The sequence below is a fragment of the Nelumbo lutea genome, chromosome 6, assembly GCF_056320005.1.
Source record: "Nelumbo lutea isolate HS-2025 chromosome 6, American lotus-T2T, whole genome shotgun sequence".
Lineage (NCBI taxonomy): Eukaryota > Viridiplantae > Streptophyta > Magnoliopsida > Proteales > Nelumbonaceae > Nelumbo > Nelumbo lutea.
The window spans coordinates 28548124-28569820 of record NC_142689.1 but is presented as its reverse complement, the minus strand read 5'-3'; the positions used below and the strand labels follow the sequence as shown (position 1 = coordinate 28569820).

General features: G+C 36.4%; 2 protein-coding genes across 3 annotated transcripts; one reads left to right on the top strand and one right to left on the bottom strand.

Annotated features, from left to right (window-relative positions):
* The first annotated feature begins 3375 nt into the window (after positions 1–3375).
* Positions 3376–14235, top strand: LOC148848223 (peroxisome biogenesis protein 19-1-like). 2 transcript variants are annotated; one of them, XM_088949236.1, is made up of 5 exons: positions 3376–3620; positions 3729–3777; positions 3872–4154; positions 11962–12278; positions 14003–14235. In XM_088949236.1, exons 1-5 carry the CDS (start codon positions 3581–3583, stop codon positions 14046–14048), a joined length of 735 nt encoding a protein of 244 aa, XP_088805362.1. In that variant the 5' UTR covers positions 3376–3580; the 3' UTR covers positions 14049–14235. The 2 variants fall into 2 exon arrangements, with proteins under 2 accessions (XP_088805362.1, XP_088805363.1); XM_088949237.1 differs by having other exon boundaries at positions 3387–3620; positions 3875–4154.
* Positions 14236–14303: 68 nt separating this feature from the next.
* On the bottom strand, positions 14304–18287 carry LOC148848222 (putative pectinesterase 68). Its single transcript, XM_088949235.1, has 5 exons — positions 17923–18287; positions 17624–17813; positions 17312–17518; positions 16961–17199; positions 14304–14601 (listed from the first exon to the last, which is right to left on the bottom strand). Exons 1-5 carry the CDS (start codon positions 18171–18173, stop codon positions 14445–14447), a joined length of 1044 nt encoding a protein of 347 aa, XP_088805361.1. The 5' UTR covers positions 18174–18287; the 3' UTR covers positions 14304–14444.
* Positions 18288–21697: the final 3410 nt, after the last annotated feature.

Genomic DNA, 21697 nt, shown 5'->3' with positions numbered 1-21697 from the left:
TAGCTTAGCTGGTAAATATCAGCGGAAACGCGGATTTGAGTCAGCTGTTATCACCTACTTTGAGAGTTATCAGTAAGGTTTTTAAAATCGTGCCAGACAGGGAATCGTTTTGGGGATGGTTTTCGAGTTAAATGGTCTGACAGTCCGGTCTGAATAGATGGTCTATTCTGATAAAAAATAAAAGATTAAAAAAAATAAAAAACCGTTGTCTGAATTGACAATTCAACCGTCCAATCTGGTCTGGTTTTGATAACACTGGTTATTAGTGTATTGCCTTAAAATACAAAGAGATTTCTATGGATGCTTTGAAATGAATTACCATTAGTCCATAGCAGGTTTTGTTTCTTTTTGTTTTTTTTTTTTTCAAGTAGGTGCATCATTTCTCTGTCTCCGATGAATGCAGCCGTGTGTCCTTTCTGCTTCAAGCATTGAACCATCAGAAATTTGCCCAAGGGAGAGGACCTTGCCGTAACATGAATCCTATCAACCTTCTCTGTCTTTTCCTCCTGTATATAGTCTCGAAATTCAATTCCTTCCACAATTTTCCCTTGTTCATATCTTGACTGGTTGGAGTATCCCACACCTACATTCAAGGGCGATACATCGTCCTTGAAGTAAACACCTTGTCTCCGGTGATCATCTTGATGTTCACTAGCTCTGGCACTTCTGCAAGCCTTGATGGCTTCTTGGACGCTTGGTCAACATGGGTCTTTTAGGTCCACTAGTCCTAGCCATGTAATTGGGTCATTCTCTTCAAGCCTTGATGGCATTTCTGTGGGCGGTCCGGCTTGATTTACACGACTAGATCCATTCATCATATGGACACCATGGGAGTGAAAGCTTAGTTGATCTTATAGAGAACTTAATAACATTGTAATGACAGGTGCTGCCATCTAAATATAAGGGCCCAGGCCCACTTTGATTGCAAGCTCCAAGTAGGAAATGAATGAACAATGTATAGGTTGAGGGTTGCATTAAAAAGTTGGAAGGGGATGAAGAACAAGAAGAGAAGGACAAAGAGAGAGAATAATAGAATACAGAGAAGGTGGACTGGTGGTTGGTTTGGGACTTTGTTCACTGTTGCCTTGGTTTAGTCTTGAAGAAAAAGATGGATAATGTGCCTTCTTCTCAAGGATAATTTTGAAAATTTGAAATGTTCTAAATGCATGCGATATCACGTGTATCACATGATTAAGGGAATGCCTACTATTGGGCTTAGGGTACATTAATCTTTTTGATTTTGAGAAGGGGAAGTTGGTCGATGGGATTTTGGTTCCCATTGACCAAGAAACCCATATTTTTTTTAGATTTATGTGGGGTTTGTGAAAAAATTATTTTCTATGGGTAGGTGGTTAAGGTGGGAAAGTTACTAAAATTGTCCCTTTTAATAATAACTTTTTATGATTAAAATGGTCATTGTATGGAAATAAAAAATATTGATAAATACAATTATTTAGGTAAATGTTTTCTAGGAAATACTTATCCAAAGGATAATTATTGACATTTTTCTAATTTCAAGTGGCATGTTTTGAAGTTAGTATAATAAAGTGAAATTACATGCAAAGTGAATAATAAAAAGTATTAATATCCAATTTATCTAAAAATAAATAAACCTAAATCTATACTATATATAAAAGTGTGGATGCATAGTGGATTTTTTTTGGACTAAAAATCACTCTCTATTTCTTTGTTTGAGAAAGGGTATAAAAGTTATTTTATCACAGCTTTAATACTAGTTTTAATGGCTACTAAGTGCCCATATTTGTTTATTTATTTCATCTCTAATTGTAAGGGTTGAAAATGCAACTTTAGTTGTTACATTCCACTTTATTTAATCCCCTTTCATTAAGCCTTATACTTAAGGTATTAACTCTCATTTTCTCTTATTAAATCCTATATTAAGTTATTTTTCACTAATAAAAATACTAATTAGATCTATATTAGTATTTTTAACAATATAAATCCATATATTTTAAAACTAACTTAAGAACAAAACCATTCATTATCTAAGTGGTGGCTAAGCAATTCAACCATCAAAATCAAATCGATCAACCTATAAAATCATAGTTAGGTAATAAATTTTTTAAGATTGAAATAAACTTATAAAATTACAAAATGTAGAAAAAAATAGACACATTTATGATGTTTTGTTAATCAAATTAAAAAAATAAGTGTAATAAATAAGAATTATTTTTATTGATAATGAAAATGAAATACATAATTTAAAACTGACCAAAACTGAAATTGTTTTATTGTTTGGCAAACATCAATAGTTCAACTTTTGGGTTAAATGTATTAACATTTAATGTCATAAATAAATAATAAAAATTAATAAAATATAAAAATACAAAATGAAAAAAATGCATAAATTTTGAAAGAAAACATTTAGGGTATACTATTATATAATTATCATATTAAACAAAAAGTGTGACATATCAGAATTATTTTTATACATAGAAATACAAAAAACTTATGTATAAAATTGAACACATCTATAGTTCTATATTTAAACTACTATTAAAAGTATGAATCAAATTGTAGAACTTTTTTATTTACTAAAATACTCATTTTTGAATTTTAATTGTGAGGTTTAAATTGTGAATTGAATTATTATTTTTCATCTCATTCATTTCCCTTCATTTAAATGTTACATTTCTTTGATAAATGAGCAAAAAAAAAAAAAAGATACAACAAAATGATAAAACATTACAAAAAAGAAGAATCTAGCCAAACAAATATGCATGTCAATGATACTTGAAACTTCATCCGATTATCACATATTTGGATGATGTGCTTATGTAATCATATTTAGATTTTGCAACTTACATCCGATTAATAATAAAAAAACAAAATATAAAAAGTACATATTTATAAAATTTTTTGAATATATTATTACTATCATTATTATCATTTAGAATTGCCACGTACAAAACACGTGCATGCTAATTAGAATTAGGGATGCAAATGGATTGGCGATCTGACAATTTTCATGTTGGATCTGATCCAACCCGACTTGTTTTCTTTAAAAAGTAATAAATTATTAAAAGAAAAATAAAATATACTAATTCAAATAAAGTAAAAAACAAAAAATACAAATAATTTTAATTATTTTCATCATACATATACATGTTTTTTTATAAAAAAAATAAATAACATAACAAGTTTATAAAAATATGATATAAAAAATATATTTTTAAATAAATAAACCACAATTCGGATAGGGGCGATCCGAATCCGATTCGATCCGATTTCTGGTCAATCGATTTATCCGACCCGAAGATCCGAACACGGTGATCCGAATTTGTTTAAATGGGATCGGATCGGATCGGATCCATTTGCACCCATAACTAGAATAGTAAATAATAGAATCCTTTCGGCTCCCGATTGCCTCCCGCACGTTTCTCCCCCAAAAAAAGAATAAAAATTGGGATTAGCTGGTATAGGACTCGTTGCTGGACGCTTGTGGGTTAGGAATTAGGATACAGGAAATTGAAAGATTCTCTCGTGTCTATAACAAGTTCCTTCGTTTTGATTTCGAATATATTAAAGAGCAGAGTGGGAGAGAGGGATTGGCTGGAGAATGGCCGATCACTCCGATGATTTAGAGGCACTCCTCGACAGTAAGCGCAGATACAGAAACAACTCTTTCTGACTCTTGTGCTATTGTCCCCCTGCTTATGTGTATGTAACCCGTTTGCCGATAATTTGTTCTTCTTAAATTCTTTCAGGTGCTTTAGACGATTTCCAGAATCTCAATCTTAGTTCTTCTGCTCAAAGGTAAGAGAATTTAAAGGAGTTTTCGCTTTTCTTATTTGCTTTTGTTTATAATTTCTTGCCTCATTTATTTCTTCTTTTACTGTGTATCTTTTAGTAGTGTAGATGGTGGAGAGAAGAAAGAGGAGAAGCCTCCTTTGCCTTCTGAGGTTCAGGGGTTGGGTATTGGGTTACCTGATTTGAGAAGTAAGAAGAAGGGAAAGCAGAAGGTTTCCAAAGAGTCTCATGCTTCTGAGGCGCTTGAGAAGCTGAGGGAGCAAACTCGAGAGGTCGTCCGGGAGTTGGAGTCGACCACGGCCAAGGCCGGTGGAGATGATCTGGGGAAGGAGAAAATGATTGAAGATTTTGTTAAGCAGTTTGAGGACCTTGCCGGGTCTCAGGTTCGATTCTCAATTAGGGTTTATGCTTCTATTCTATATCTTTTTATGATAAGTTGTATTCTTTTAGTTCAGTTTTCGTTGCTTGGACTTCTGATTACCCTGTGAATTATCCTCCGGTATACGTCTGTTAATGCTTAACAACATCCCACTGTAATCGATTTTGTTCTGATTAATATACAGGTTAATATCCGACTATAATTGATTGTTCTAATCGTTGCCGTTGCTTATAAAAAAAATACAAGTTGGGCCATACCGAAAACGCCCACTTAACCCGGGTAAATGGGTAATTTCAATTAAGAAAAGAGAACTATTGGATGAACAACATTTTCTCTGAGTTATTATGATACTGTTTTTAGATGGTTAATTTTTACCTGAAGATGTTGGTTAAAATCTTCAAATTGGTCTCAGGTTTCATTTAAAAAAAAAAACAATCCAAAGTTTTGAACTCGGAATCCTGTTTTATTTAGCTTAAGTGGGTAAGGTGTGAAGTAGAAGACAGGAAGTTGTTCCAAAGTCCCATACAAGCTTCAGTTCCTGTCTTCAGATGATTCTCTGCTCAGTTAAATAGCAGGGATAATGATTGAGAAACATTAGAGTATTCATACTTTATACTGTTTTTAACTGTGGTTCTGATATATTCCTTGTGTTATAATAAGCTGCATCCATTTCTTTTTATAAAAAGAGGCTTGCAAGGGACTATTGATATTGCAGATTGTAACCTCATGTATATTCTCTTCCTGATTTGAGTATAGCAAGTTGAGGTCTGCCAAACCCCATTGACGTACCAAAAATGTTGGTTCTATTTCTAGGATATGCTCCACCATTTCAATGGTCCAAAATGATGGATCTAGCAACACTATCTGGTTTGGTATCCTTTGATGGGAGGGGGTTATCCTGGAATTTGGGTTCAAGGAGAACTTTGCATGCCCATGAAGTGAATGAGATGACCTCCTTACTTGAGAGTCTGGAACTCTTCAAGAGGTGAGCCTTAGTCCTGGGGGGATGGATGCGAGAGTGTGGGCACCAAATGTCAACAGTATTTTCTCCAGAGTTTTTTTTTTTTTTTTCTCCAAACCTTCTTTAATCCAATTGACAGAAACCCATTTCCAGTTCATCACTTGATATCAACTTGACTCATCATCATCATCATCCATGCCTTATCCCAACTATATGGGGTCGGCTACTTCTACCCATGTCCTTTTTGGTCTACCCCTTGCCTATCTAGCCCCTTCAACTTGTTACAAATCACTTCTTCTTAAGGGTGCTTTTGATGGTCTTCTATGCACATGACCAAATCATCTTAGTCTACTTTCTCTCATTTTATCACCTATTGGAGCTACTCTTCAGTTTCTATGAATGACTTCATTTCTAATCCTATCCTTTCTAGTTTTTCCATTCATTTATTGACTGCTCAACACTTATCACTTCATATCAACTCAGGTGATGAACTGAAATAATTTCAAGGCATGATGTATCATTTTTAGAGTTTAAGATTCATAATGGGCTCCAGAATACCTAATTGATGGCTGCTAGACATCTGATTTGCATCATTCATGTTTTGGTTGATCTTTGATACTTACGATGTAGTCACTTGGGACAACTAAGCATTGGCCTGGGCTGCATGGCCCGCTTGGGTGGTGTTTGACAACAGTGTCAAACTTTTCTCATTGATTTCCAAAAACAAAGCCTCAAAATATGTTGTTCAAAATAGATATATTTTCAACCTTATTAATACTGATTGTGTTTGGTAACAGTTGTTGTCTGTCTTTTTTGAAACAAAAACACACAGCCTTGTTTTCCAAGATGTGTCTTCAAAAACACAGTTGTTGTCTGTTTGTGCAGCTCCTTTCAAATTCTAGTCCAATTATCTTATTTTCTGCTTGTTGATGTTTCTGTTGGGTTGGGGTGACTCCTTGTCACCTGTGTTAGTTGTGTCTTTTTATTCACAGTAATAAAATTTTCTTCTTTATTTGTCTTAAAAAAATGATTAAGGCATATCCCTGGTTATCACATGAACCTACATACTGTGAGGTCGAGCCCAACAACATTGGAGTCTCTGAAGCACTCATTGGCTTTCCTATCCATATGAACCTTTTCTTGTTAACTCGTGTAGCCAACCCCGTCTTGTTGGGATAAGGCTTGGATGATGATGATGATGATGGGCCTTTTCTTGTTAATCATCAAAAGTAATCCTCTATACTCTATGCTTACCTGTAAATATGAGGTAGAATGAAAATTCCTGAAGTTTTCCTATAATAGTTATGCAAGCAACAAAATATACAGCTTCAAGCAGCAATAAAATAATAGCTACAAGAGTGCCAGTTCGTGATATACAAAGTTCAGTCTTAATGGATGAAGATCATTAAGCAAAACTTTTAAGATCACAACAATACAAAGGTAGGACCCAAAACATAAAGCAAAAAAAAAAAAAAAAGCATCTGCAACAGGTAGGTGAATGCGAAGTTGGCTGAGTTTGTTTTTCCTTAAGACTGAACTTTATTTTGCTAGAGTTTTATAGTCTGATGATGATTTGTGAAGCTATGTCTCAGTTTGTTTTTCCTTCTCTGAGGTGATAACTTATCACCTTTTGTATTCTCCTTTTATTTTTATTGGAATTCTTATTTACTTTCGTGATCCTCCCATGCTGGGCAAATGTGGATGAACTTGATGCTTTTCAACTTGATCCTATTGGAGTTGATGACATATGTCTAACCCTACACTCTGGTGTCTTATCAGTTATCACCAAGAAGCTGATCTAGCAAAGAGTTTTTGTGATCCTCCCATGCTGGGCAAGGAAAGAGCCAATGCCCATAGCAATGATTTTTGTTATCACAAGTTTCATTGAACCCTTTCGACATGTTCATGGTGCACTATTTACATCATCCATTCCTAGAATTTATGAAACGAAGAAAATCAATCAAATTTTAAAGGAATGACAGAATTAAGAGGTTGAAGCAAAAGAAGAAAATTGGCTTCCTTTTGGAATATGAAGAATGGGAATGAAGGAAAAGAAATGGAAAGCTCAGAACATAAAAACATAAAAAAAAAGACTGACATGGTAAAATCCACGATAGGATGAGCCACGATAAAGGGTATGGGGCTCAAGTTTTTTTGTTTATAAAAATTGGGGGAAGGAGTTTCAAGACAGGCTGGTACGGTTTTCAACTGTATGGTATGTAGTGGACACATAAATCCTTTTTGCTGACTTGTTTCCGGAAAATACTGAAAATGGATTTGTAATTTGTTGTCAAACACCTTCATTCTGGATGTTGCCCTGTTCTTTTGAACAAAGACTCTTTTTTTCTGTCTTGTCGTTTCCAGAAAATGCTGAAAATGAATTCTGTATTGTTGTCAAACACCCCCTTGGTGTACATGGCCCTGTTCTCATCATCATCTAAGCCTATCCCGATTATAGGGGATCGACCACATGAGTCCTGTTTTGTCAGTCTATTGTGTATAGTGCCATTTCCATTGTTGAACTACGAGTGTGTAAATCATTTATTACTTCTTCAACCCATCCTTTTTGGTCTGACCCTAGCCCTTCTAGCCCTTTTAAATTGTAACAGATTGCTTTTTCTTATGAGCTCTTAGATGGTTTCTATGCATGTGACTAAACCATCTAGTCTACTTTCTCATTTTATCACCTATTGGAGCTACTCCTAGTTTCCTTTGAATGACTTCATTTTATACATAGCCCTGTTCTCTAAACATAAAATGGAAGGTGTTGCTGGGAAGATCACAACCGCTGAATGATAGACAGTAGGATTACCACAGGTTACTCATGGAGGGCGTTCCTTCAAATAATTAATTGTCTGCCTAACTAAAGGTGTCTTCCTAGAGCACAATCGGTTTTTTATGAGGAAAATTAAGGAAATCCTATTCTCTTTTTAAGTACTTATTAATTAGTTTAGCTACAAAATGAGTAACCTAGTTGATTCATCAAAGTTTTATTCTGTCATAGGAGATTTATTTATAAATTATTAATTATGGGAGGCCTATTGTATATTTTTTTTTCTTAATAAATGGTCTATTGTGTGTGTATGTGCGTGCGGGTGTGTGCACCATGGTGTTTTAAGTCTCAATGTTTGTACCTGATTGTAGTTTAAAACACTTAAGTGCCGCTAGGTGCCACAAAAGACAACTGAAGCGGAAATGTCCCTTGTTGGTGGAAATGCCAAAAAGGCATTTTCCCAGTATGCCCATGCACATAATCCGATGTAAAGTGTGGTACTAATGTTTGAACTCAAATCTGCCCAATCAAACATGATTTTGGTACTATGAAGTCAAAATGCCTAAATGATTAGTACACTAATGCATACTTAGACATTTATTATTTTTTTGATTGGAAATGGTAACTTTTAATTAATACATAAGAGAGCAGAATTACCCAAGACAGTTACAAAACAGCTCCCACCATTTGTCCCTTGTTTAGCTAAACTATCAGCCATTCCATTTGCTGATCTTCTAGTCCACTTGAAGGTGACACCAATGTCCCTTGATAAATCTTGGGCTTGGGGACACAGGACAATTAAGTGGGTCAGGGGCCCCATGACTTGTCCTTTTAGTATGTGGCTGTATTCATGTAATCTTCCTAGCTTGGGATGGTAACGGTAACTCCCTTCAGGTAAGGTTCTTGGTGGCCTGACTCTTGAACTATCATCCTTGTCTACCATGGATGTAATCTTTTTTTTTTCTGCTTTATGTACTTCAAAACACCACTTTTCTCATCCTTCTTTGATGGTTTGAGAAGGTTTTCTTGTTACTGAGGAGGTAGTTATTGATTTTATCTATGCACATTTCCCGGAAAATCTTGATTGTTTCAATTCCCTTTATGAGACAGCCTATGGATTCCATCTTGAGTATCCTCTTTAAAAGTACCCTGTGCAACACTTACAAAGTAAACTTTTAAGTCAAAGTTCACATGGGCTTTTTTAAGTTAAATCTGGATTCTGATATTGATCGTTGTTGACACCATCAGATTTAAGGAGGAAGTTTTGTTTTACTGTTATTGCCTTCAGCCTATGTTTTGATATGGCACTAAAAAGAATGAAGGCAAAACAGGATGTGTAGCTGACCCCATATAATTGGGATAAGGCTATGATGATGATGACCTTCAGCCTATGTTTCTTGTCCTATATGTTGGTTGATGCACTGCTGGGCACGGATGTGGGATAAGCTATTCTTTACGGGCTCAAATTCAACAGATGGTGTTATCTTTCCACCCCTTGCCCTTGTTTGGCCTCTTTATTAGAAGGACTTAAACGTCTGATAAAAGTATTTGGAAAGTGATAGGAATGAAATATACTTCTGGGCACGGATGTGGGCTAAGCTATTCTTTACAGGCTCAAATTCATCGGATGGTGTTATCTTTCCACCCCTTGCCCTTGTTTGGCCTCTTTATTAGAAGACTTAAAAGTCTGATAAAAGTATTTGGAAAGTGATAGGAATGAAATATACTAAATAAAATCAAGGTTCAGAATATCAACACTCACAATACCAAAAAAAATTGAGTGTTGTGCATGCCGATTGCTTGATGCTCCTTTCTTTAATTTTTTCAAATTGTTATTTGAAAATAGGTTTTGTTAACAGCTCAAACTGTTAATTTTCCCCTAGCTCTCAATATTTTAAATTTTGGTGGCCTTAAAAATCGGTATGATACACACTATATTGGGCATATTGTGTTGATGCTTTAATCCTTGAATAAAACTAGTGCTGGCCGTTATCCGTTCAATTAATAGAGGAAAAACAGGAACAATAAAGATGTAGGAAAGACAAGAAAAAAAGGGAAGAAATAAGGAGAAGACAGAAAAAACTGCCCTTTCTTTTCTTTATTTATGTATTTCTTTTGACATTTGAAATTTTGTTTATTTTGATTGACATTCATGACTCAACCAAAAAGAAGAGGAGTTGTGTGGAGTCACTAGAGCAACAATATTATGGACAGTTTGGGAGAAGAATAACAGGCTTTTTTAAGGAGCAATGTAGGACAATGGAAGCTCTAATTGAAAGTGTTAACTCTGGGTAATTATTGGATCAAGGCAATGGAGATTTTTATGGACTATTCTGTCGATGATATGATTAGAGGATGCCAGGATGGGGAATAATAACAAGCTTCTTCCACTTTTAAGATGACAGTCCAAGAAAAGTGGGCTCCACCCAGGAATAATAGGATCAAAATGGATTTTGGTGGGAGTTCCTTTGAAAACCCAGAACCTATGAGCATTGGGGGAGTCTTTAGGGGTGAAAATGGTTCAAATGTGGAGCTTTTCTCTGGCCCAATTGGATATGCAGACTCACTTAAAGAAGAAATTTCATCATTGCTGCAAGGATCGAGGCTAGTTAAATAGCTGAATATTTTTGAGAAGAGGTAAAGTAAATTTCATTACTAAAGCAAAAAAAGCCATGTACAACTGGAGGCTGTACCTTTCCTTTCATTAATAAAATTAGTTAACTTTATTAAAAAAAAAAAAACTGGAGGCTGTACACCTGGAATTTACAGCTGAATATTACAGATGAACAGCTAAACAGATGAATATAAAGCAACTGGAGGTTGAGCGGGACTCCATGCTTGCTAGTAGTAGGTTGGATGAATAATAACAGCCATGAGGTTTGGGTACACAGGCAACTAGCTAAACAATGTGTATCTAGGTAACAACTATTTTGGGCTTCATTGTATGTATGATGTGATCAGGGTGGATAGGCTCTTGTGGGAGCTGAGAGGTGTAACGCATGATGTATAAACTATTTATTTTTTGAATCAATAAAAGCTTTGGCAGTTACTAATAAAAAAAATCAAATGGTATCTTTTATTTCTGGTTCTTAACCAGGTTGATTTCTGGTTTAAGACCATGGTCTATAATCTTGCTTTTTTTGTGAATCTGCCTACTTATGTTTCTCTAATTTCATGATACATGTCTTCTAGTCCCAGTTCCCAAGTGACTTGCAAATGGAAGACTTTAGTTTCTTATCATAGTTGAGCTGAATCAAAGCAAAGGAATTGTATGAAATGCAATTGTAGTTTGGATGTTACCAGGGACACTAATACTATGTATGGAACCTAATTTTTGTACAAGTGAAGTTGCCAAAGGTGCATGGTTATATAGTCTTTGTCTAATTTTACAAATTCTATTTTACAAGATTGAGAATCAATTAATCAAACAATTAAATGCTAACATCTATTTCTGTTCCATATTATTTTTGGGTGAAATTTTAGCTTGTATGTCTGAAGTTCGATTTTAACTGTATAACAAGTATCATTGCTTATACTTATCCTATACTGTTCATATTTATCCTTTCGTATATGCCATTTACCTCTGTTTTGACGATTGAATCTGCCTACCTGTATCCTTGGGTTCATATATTTACAAAATTCTTTCTTTTTTCCCATCATCTCTACTGTTTCCAGAGGTGCATAATTATGTAATCTTTTTGTTTAAGATTACAACTTATACTTTTTGAGGTTGAGAGCAAATTAATCAAACAATTAAATGTTAACATTTATTTATGTTCCCTGTTGTTTGTGCGTGAAATTTTAGCTCGTGTATATGAAGTTTGATGGTAATTTTATAGCAGGTATGAGGTATGATTGCTTATAATTTTCCTCATTCATAAAAAAAAAATTTCCTATATCCTTCTGGCTATGTTATTAACTTCCGTCTAAATGATTGGATCTGTTTGCCTGTATCTTTGAACCCATTTATTTTTAAAATTATTTCTTTTTTCTTTCCTACTTTCTGTATAATATCTCTAATTTGGTTAAAAGGTGGCATAATTTTTTTTTTCTTTCTTCCTTTCTTTCTTTGCATAGGACATGGAATCAATTGTGGAGACCATGATGCAGCAACTTTTGTCGAAGGAGATTCTTCATGAACCAATGAAGGAAATTGGAGAAAGATATCCAAAATGGTTGGAAGATCATAAGCCTGGATTAAGCAAAGAAGAATATGATCGTTACAGCCACCAATATGAACTTATAAAAGAACTAAATGCAGTATATGAAAATGATCCTAGTAACTTCCCCAAAATAGTTGAACTCATGCAGAAAATGCAAGAATGTGGCCAACCCCCTAATGATATTGTGCAAGAACTTGCTCCTGATCTGGATTTAAGCAATCTTGCCCAGTTGTAAGTGTTTGTTATAGAGGCAAATTCTTTTCCTACTATGATCATATGATTTAATCTTTGTCAAGTATGCCTATGCATATATGATTGGGTCCATATTTCGTAAAGGTCTCTAACATGAGGGGAAACTTTTCACCATTGGATTCGTGCCAGCTGGGTAATAATCTGATAATAGTGTGGCATGGGTGTTAAATAGACTCCAATCTGACATTAGAAAGGGGCCCCTACTAGCCCTTTTTTTCAACCATTCTATGAAGATAACTTGTCTGATAGACTTAATAAAATGGTTCTGCAAACCTGTGAGTTAATTGGCAAGGACCATCCTTCATGTCATAGATTCATGCGGGCTTTTCTATAATTCTCCATCAGATATCATTTCTTTGTATATTTGAAATCCTTAACCTCGTTGGCATCATGCTAGTAACTGTTGTTGTTGCTGGTCTGCATTCAGTGTTTTAATATTATTTATCTGCGGAACTGTTATGCTGCTCAGCTGGTTAGATCTTTGATATATATATATATATATATATATATATATATATAGCTTTCCTTTTTTTTTTTTCCTTTCCCACTGATGCTATAATAATCTTGATTTCTTCTTGGTTGGCATATGGGCTTCCCAAAATGAAAGTAAGTGGAAAATAGTTTTTACCCTGTTAATTGTTGAAAAAAGGAAAACCGTAAATAAGAGTTTTTTTTTTTTTTTACAGAAGAAAAAATATAGAAATACTAGCAATCAGTGCCCAAATAGTTCCAGTTCAAGCATTTAAGTTCTGTATTTATACAATATTTCCCTCTTTGGATTTTTGTGTCCCCACTGCAATAACCACGTTATTTTGCACAAGGAAGAAAATCATTGGTTTATGCAGATAATATGTAAATAAGTCAAACCATTTTAGAAATCTTTTTATATTCTTTGATACTTTTTGAGCTTGTTAGATGATTGCTTTGTATATTAAATGTCAATTCCAATATAGGAATATTAGCAACTGGGAGTTCTGATAGAAATTAGAATATCTGAGCTGATGTTTAGTTGCAACACTCTGGCATTGACTTTGGAAAGGTATTTCTGAGAAACTTCTTGTTGAAGAGATGGCTGGTAATGATTTAGTTGCTGCTTCATTGTAGAGTATAGATAGATAAATTGATTGTTTTTATTTAATATCAGATTGGTTTGGATGCTTGCCTATTCTTTGATACATAACCCATATCAATACATATGTATTTTTCCCATGATGGTTTTCAAAACATGCTATTTTTTTTTTTATTTAAAATACGAGGGAGGGGGCGGTGGTAGTGATTGGTTCCTTTTATGTAATACTTGATCAAGGATATCACGTTTCTTTGCTTTATTTTCTAGAAAAACATTTATAAGTCCTATAGTCTCAATTGGGATACCCTCTTCCCAACCTTTTAGTCCAAAAGGAAAACCGTATAGGCTTTAATTCTACATTTCCACTGCATAGTTCCAATCTGATTTGATCTTGACAATATTGATTGTAGGCTAAGTTTGGGAAGAGTACAAATACAAACATGTACAGTGTAAATGCAAGGTTTTGCAATGTACATATTTGTATTTGTATATTTCTCATACTGAGCCTTATGGACTGTTTCTGTATTGGTAAGTAATGCCATTTTATATTTTATCAAGAATTGAGAGTAGAGTATTTTATTGGTCACCTTGTTGCTAACAGTGGTTCTCTTTTCATTCTTTTTTCTCTCTCCAGGTCCCCAGAGATGCTCGAATCCCAGTCCAACTGTTGTATCATGTGACGCAACCCCCCACTTAAGTTGCTGCTTTCTTTTGCTTTTGAATTTCATTTACAAAATGTGAATACCATTAGAGCTCATATTATCAATATTTTCCTTCATTTTTTAATGAAATTAGATGCAAGGCATTATTGATGATATCCTGTTGTAACTTGAGTTGCATAAAGTAGCGAGGTATTTGTTTATCAAATTTCTAAGGTTCTCTGTTTTTCCTGGTAACCAAAACTTGTTATTCTACCTGGTGGGATAACTCCTTGATTGGCAAAAGCAATAGCAGAAGCATTGTATTGCATATGTATATTATAGGTACTAAATGAATAAGAAATACAGGTGAATAACATTAAAATGAATAACAAAGTAATAAAAAAGAATGAGAGTCGGCCTTGCCAAGCTAACTGGCTAAGCATCGCCAGGTGCAATCCAGTGCCTCCCGTTGACGAAGCTCTTGGCAAGAAAAGGATGCGCTGTGTTGTAGTCCAGCTCCCGAGCCCATGACACTCCACGCACCGCCTCAGCTCCCGGCCCCCAGCATTTGTACACCCCGAAGAACACCGTCCTGCATTCCATTCCAAGTCCAACGCCAACCACATTTAGATATTTTATTTACCAAGAGTTGAGCGTCGCCTGGTCTCTATGCGTGTGTGTTTTTTTTTCTTTGTTTTGATGTGGTGGTCTGTGTGAATTCAGCTTCAGTAAGACTAACGGTAAACCAGACATAGGAGGAGCACATCACGCCATCACTGTGTTCCTAACTTGTCTTTAATATGATAGTGAATTAGTGATAGATAGGCTCATCTTTCTCTTCTAGGCCCCATTTGATTCCAGTATATGGGGGGGCGGGGGGGGGGGGGGGCTGAGGCCTCGTCCTAGTACAGACTAACAGTAATTTGTACACTCCGGGATCACAGGCAGTTGAGGCACAGCGCAAGAGGTCAGTGCTAGCAATGCAAGCAGCTCGGCTTTAACCCTGCCTTAGGGCTATCTTTGGAAGTTGAAACTGATACTGTTTTTTGAGAAAACAGTGTCATGTTTATGGCACATAGGAGATTTGGTGATGGAAAAACGCCCTGTTTCCTTGAATTTGGATTCGGTCAGTGCAAAGTCTGTTCAAACAACCTTACAGCCTTGCAGTGATTTATGCTTTATTTCATGGGGAGATATTTCTAATGTAAGGTTACAGGAGGCTGTTCAAACGGTATGAGCACGGGCTTGAACTGACTGAAGCCGATCTCTGTTTTGTTAGTGTTTTTTCAATAAAAAAAAGTCTATTCAAACTATGCCTTGGAATTTGGTGTGAGGTGTGCTCTGTGAAGTTGGTGTGAGGTGCGCTCTGAGTAACAGATCAAGATGTGATCTGAGACCAAATCTGCTCCTCACGTATGGTGCCTCACACTAACCCCACAGGCCGTATATTGGGAACATTTCCCGTATTTATGTGTTATTATTTAGGATGGGATGTATCTGTGAGATCATTGTGAGGCGCCCGGTGTAAGAGGAGATCCCAATTCCAGACATTTACCTATATTTACTGCAGTACAGTGCTGCTGCGGCACAAAAAGCTATTATTATTGGACCCCACCTTGTCTCAGCTGTTCCAATTGTCCTATTTTTCCAAAACCACAGAATCTAATCCATGTAATATTGTGGCCCCACCGTGAATTACATGAAGTGCCATACCCATAGTGATGCAAGCCGTATTTCCTGCCCACTACTCTCTACACACTCCATCGCCGTATTTCCTGCCCACTACTCTCTACACCCTGAATTACAGAAGTTTGTCCACTTAGTCGAGCCGTATTTCTGTCCACTATTCACTATCCACATTCCATTCGTCTTGAATTACAGTGATAATTTCCTACCCACTACTACAATTATCCACAGGATACTACAACTGTATATTGGGAATTTCTTCTTTATTTATCTTCATCATTCACGGGTTTCTTATTTTGTATTGTGAGACAGGCTGCTGCCTGTCCACGTAGTGATGGGCGTAAGAAATAGTCAATAATATGATTTGGCTCTACTACCCACAGAATACCACCTCCATGTATTGGGAGCATTAGGGTTGTTCATAAGAAGGCCCAATTCGATTAAACTGAACAATCCGAACCGATCCAACCTAAGTCAGCCGGGTTTTCATCAGTACCGATCGGTTTTGGGTTATACAAATTCATAAACCGATGGTTTGGGTCGGTTTTGATTTTCTTGTATAAAAATCGAAAACGACCTAAACCGAATCGAACCGATTTAGTTCCTATTTAACTAATTTGTCTCTATCCTAATTCCTAATTAAAACCTAACCTAGTTTTCTAGTTAGAAATAACATTAATGGCAAGTATTGTAAGACAACTAGACAAGGAATTTTTTTAAAAATTTTTAAAGAAAAGAATCAAAGGATCATAGTTTTTATAGTCTTTTACACCAAATAGGCAACCAATTAGGCAATTACAATTAGAATTAAATGTCATTTTTTACTTAGATTAGAACTTAAAAAGTTTTTTGAAATATACAAATTTCAGTCTTTTTTCTCTAATACAGTTTGACTTTTTATTTTCTTGATAACTTCTGCCTTCTATTCTAATTCTAATTTAGAGTCGAAATTGACCCAAACCGACTCAAACCGACCAGGTCGGTTTTGCTTAACACTGGGTCGGTTTCGATTTCCATCTCAGGTAACCCGATCAGATCGGATTGATTGAAAAAACCTCAGCCCTAGGGAGCATCTTCTAGGGAGATATTCTCAATATGCAGTTGTGATGTCATGCGGGTAGGTAGAGATTGGGAACATCTTGTGGGTAGCAGATCCGAGCTCCAATAATACATGGAAAATCAGACGACTCACGGTTAATCGGATATAGCGCTAAAAGTAAAACCATGTCGTAGTGGTAGCAAAAGTGAAATGGTTAGGTGGTTACTTGTTTTTGTTGCTGGTGTGATCCCAGTCATCCCAGCCACCTGGCGCCACCACATCGGCGAAGTATGTATAAGAGAAAACGATCCTGGAATACTGGCCCATTGCACGCCCCACGTAGAGGGGACCCGAACCCGTCACCTTACAGTTGAGGAAGGCGAACCCTGTTCTCTCTTCTGCACTTTTCCTGTCTTGTGCTGCTATCGATCCGAATCTTGTTGCGATCGAATGTAGCTCGCAATCCTGCATCATCATCATCATCATCCCCCGAAGGACATTAATGCATTAATGGAGGGGAGATACTTGATAGGAAGTCAAAAGTCATACAGTGTGTGTTGTGTAGAATGTCAAATACCTTGTACATGGACCGACCGTTGCCGAAGATGAAGTCGATAGAGCCTTCGATGTAGCACTCCTTGAAGTAATGGCGTCCAGCGTCGTCGCAGAGCGTATCTTGCGCTCCGTAGAAACTGCAACCAGAGAAGTAAGCCTTGTCACCCGATATACGAAATGCTGCCGCTTGCCATCCTTCCATCCCCGGCATCGGTGCCGGTGCTGTATTCTGCCATGCCATGCCCATGTACACACAGTTCAAGTAAACTACCATTTACTTGATTAATTAATCAATCACTTTTTCTTCTTTCTGACTTTCTTTCAAACATCTCACCTTGAAACTGATGTTTTTAGCAGAGAAGTAATTAGCGAAAACAGTAACAGAAGCTGTTTTGTAAGTGCGTAGCTGTTGACCGTTTGGTCCCCGGTCTGCCGCTCTATCATGCCATTCGATCACTGTCACTTCCCTCCCTTCCCCTTGAAACGTGATGAACAGCTTCGTCGCCGGTACCACAACCTTCTCTCTGCTCCTCCCCACCACTTGAAAAAGTTAATACACAGAAGGGAAAAAAAAGTTCATAAATAAACAACCCACAATTGCACACACTAACAAGAATGTCATGATGAGATTACATGTAGATCCCGGCTTTGATCTGTATAATGACTTTCTCCTTGTTGTTTTCCGGGACGGACTCAACGGCAGCTTGGACGGACAGGAAGTCGCCGCAACCTCGGGAGTCGACGGTGATCACACGGCAGCCGGTGGGTCCAACCCACTTGTGATGGTGCCTCGTTGGGTTTGCAGAAGCACTAACCTGCAATGGTGAAATTGAATGCAGTGAGAAGAAAGTAAAGAAGAAAAACGGTACCAGCAGAGAGCCCATTCATATAATTAGGGATAAAGGTTGAGAGAGCAAAGAAGAGAATAGAATGGAGAATGTCTAACAAAGTCAGTCTGAACTCTGAATCAATGGAGACTCTTCTTTTATATATATCTTACTTATCCTCTCTCCTCTGTAATTGTTGTTATTTATTTCAATAACATGAATCATGGCTCAACGGGTAACGGTCGGGTTTTCCGCTACTCGGTCGTCCTCAGATTGTTGCTTAGCTCGGCCTTGCTCGCTTTCTTACACCCAAAGTACAAAAAGCATTTAAAGATGAAGTCGACTGTTTGGACGGTCAAGATTCAAAAGAACGTGTAATGTGGACCACCTTGGGAGTAAAAAGTAGGGTAAATCACAAATACCCCCCTCTATTACGGGTGGTTTTAGTGACGATGACCCCTGAACTTTCGTTGGCTGTTAGATGATGGAATGCCTTAAAATACCAAAATGTCCACATGATATTTCGTTTTCTTCTTTTCTTTGCCTTTTTTTTTTTCTAAAACCCTAATTGACCAAATTTTCTCTAAATAAAATTAGCTAAAATAACAAGATTCATCGTAGAAAAACAAGTTCCTTTAAATTCTTATTTGATTTTCATTGCCCTGAGAACTTGGATTCAGTTTTCAGTTCTCCTAAAATGGTGCTCACACCATATTCACAGCCACTTGCATCTATGCATTAGGAATATTTCCCCATGAATAAAAAACGTGTAAGTATGGAGATATTCTCAATACACAACTGCAAGTGGCTATGAGTAGTGTGTGAACACCGCTTTGTGAGGATTGAATTTTTCTCATCTTAAAATTTAAAAAATTAATGGAATCATAATTTGTTCAAATAAAAAAAAAACATATAATTTGAAAATTCAAAAAATTTTAAGCAACTGAATGAGAATTTTTTTTTTTCAAAATTAACTGACAAAGCTCTAACAAAGGGGGCATTTATCACAAACTTAAAGTTCATGAGTCTTTCTCACAAATAAAAGTTCAGGAAGGTAATTATCATTAACTCCATAGTGAAGGGGAGTTTTTTTTTAATTTACCCAAAAATGTATAACGTATTATGGTATTAGGAGATGATGAGACTGGGGCCCGGGAAGCATTAGAAAATGATAGACGGGCTAGATTCTATATTTGGCCGAGCTTAAACTCGGTGCACAACGGTCATCTTGGAAAGTATATTTTAGAGAGAGAGAGAGAGAGAGGGAATGATGGTGGAAGAGTGTTTAAGAAAAAGGTGGAAGGAGATGATGGAGCAAGCGTGGAACATAATATATTTGTAATGTAGTAGAGACTAGAGAGAGAACAAGTGAAGAGGTACAGGGTAGTAGTAGGCTCATTTGGCCATTTCCATGAAAACAGTTTAGAATTTTGAACGTTACGACGCTACAGGACAGGACACGGCGGGACATTGCTATTTGCTAGTAATGCCAGAAAGAAGAGCGAAACACTATGGTCACTGTTCTGTTCGGCGCAGGAACTCCGATGGGACCCACGCAGGATGCTTTTGCTTTGGAGGAGAAGGAACAGAATTGTCATAGCTCATAGGTGGAACACGACAACTTGTCTCCAATAATTGCCCAGCGATCACCCAGGGATCTTTTTCATTGACCGATGCAGAGTTCAGGATGTTAGTTACCTTCCCAAGTTCTAATCCTCTGCAGTTCTGCTCGTAATATACTACTATTGTTCTGGACACCAGGAACTAGGTGCCGACGTGCCGTTGCCAACTTGGCCATGTACGTGTTGTATGCCCCCAATCGGGTCATGGGCCGTGTTGTCTGATGCCAAGTGTCGACCCATTTACAGGTGGACCGGATTTTTTCTTCTTTTGGTAATTTGAGTATTTTATTTTTCAATTATTTTTTATTTATTGCATTTTGATTAGCATATAACTTTGCGAGCAAGCCAATTTCGATTCTAAAAATAAACAAGAGGGTTATTTTCGATTCCAATGGTATATTTATAGTAAAAAACAGGCGATATCTGAAATGGTGTTAACAGCTTTGCTTTAGATTGATTAAAATATTGCAAAATGCTATGTTGCATGCCTAGTCAACAATTTACATTTATATGTGGATTCCACAAAGAAATCCCGCACGTTAGACCATTGTACATGTCATCTAAATAAAAAAATAGAAAAGTACGGACAGACCCAATTTGATTTACAATGCAAAATTATAAATATTCAAAAGGTCAAAAACCCACAGTCTAAGCATCCATGCCTGCATGTGAATTATCCTTTTAGGCTGCGTTTGGAAACGACGCAAATGGAGTGTAAATCCCGGTTTAGAGTAAATTTGCACTCTGGTTTATTTTTGCCTGTGTTTGGCAACATTACATTAATACATTGACAAATAACAGACCAATGCATATTTATATTGATAATAAGATGTAAAAATACATCAATAAGAAAGAAGCAAATTTGCATTCAAGTGGACTTTTAATAAAAAAAAACATATGCTTTATTGGAATTCATGTTTGCATCCATTACAGCTAAAAATATGTTTGCTAAGAAGGAAAATTTGTCAATGCAAAATTAACTCAATTTTACAATATATATGAACCGTTTCACACTCTACATATTTACATTCACACGTATTTGCATTGTTTCCAAACGCAGCCTCAGGGAAAAAAGGACTCAAAGAGATTTGGAAGGCTTCCAATCGTCTTCTTCACCCCCCAACTGAGAGACACAAAGAGCTTGCATTCTTCTTCTTTGTTTGGCCACAGTTTAGGTTTTCTTGAAGTTTTTCTTCCCCATCTGAGGCATCCTCTTCTTTGTCACTGTGTTCAAGTGAAAGAACCTTAAATCCACACTAGAGAATTTCCCGTCGACGGAAGAAATGGAAGGATCTTAATCAAAGGCCTCAAGTTATTAGTCTCGGAACTTCGACTACAAAGGGCAACTTGTATTCTGTCATTGTGGCTTCAAAGCTCCTGAACAAAGGATAAACCTAGTAGGAGGTTCTACGATTGTCCAAGATATAAGGTATTGTTTCTTTAAGGTTCGTTTATTTGTTATAAATTTCATTTTTTTATTCCTTTGAATTTATTATAAAAGGGATTTTGTTTATTGGAAAATGGTTGTGATTTCTTTAAGTGGCATGACATAAAAAAGTATTCAAAAAATAGCAATTGAGGAGATTAGGGAGCTTGTTGGAAGGGAGAGGCCATTGATTATGCAAGTTGAAGAATTGAAGAGAAAATGCACATGCCATGATTTGGAGAGTAGTCATATTGGAATGGATTCAGATGGCTCTGTTATTAAAACATTCAGAAAACTTAAGAGAGAAGTGCTAGCTATTAAGAAACACAAAGAGCTTAGTGAAGAAAGGTTTTTTGTTTTTTTTTTTTATTAAAAGGAGAAAACCAGAGGCTGATACCGTGTCTAGCTCCTTCGACTTTTTTCACCTCCTCACCAAATTTTTGCCGTTTGGAAGTTGCAGTGGCCGCCGTCGCCTGTAACGATGATTCCAAAATCACCGCCACCGCTGCAACTTCCAACAGCAACGGTGAACA

Excerpts from the sequence above, each read along its gene's own strand:
- LOC148848223 (XM_088949236.1), top strand. The coding sequence starts at position 3,581 with ATGGCCGATCACTCCGATGATTTAGAGGCACTCCTCGACA. Across the intron at positions 3,621-3,728 it reads TTTAGAGGCACTCCTCGACA|GTGCTTTAGACGATTTCCAG; the intron begins GTAAGCGCAGAT and ends AAATTCTTTCAG. Across the intron at positions 4,155-11,961 it reads AGGACCTTGCCGGGTCTCAG|GACATGGAATCAATTGTGGA; the intron begins GTTCGATTCTCA and ends TTCTTTGCATAG.
- LOC148848222 (XM_088949235.1), bottom strand. The coding sequence starts at position 18,173 with ATGGGCTCTCTGCTGGTACCGTTTTTCTTCTTTACTTTCTTCTCACTG. Across the intron at positions 17,814-17,922 it reads ATCAAAGCCGGGATCTACAT|AGAGAAGGTTGTGGTACCGG; the intron begins GTAATCTCATCA and ends GGGGAGGAGCAG. Across the intron at positions 17,200-17,311 it reads ACGGTCGGTCCATGTACAAG|GATTGCGAGCTACATTCGAT; the intron begins GTATTTGACATT and ends ATGATGATGCAG.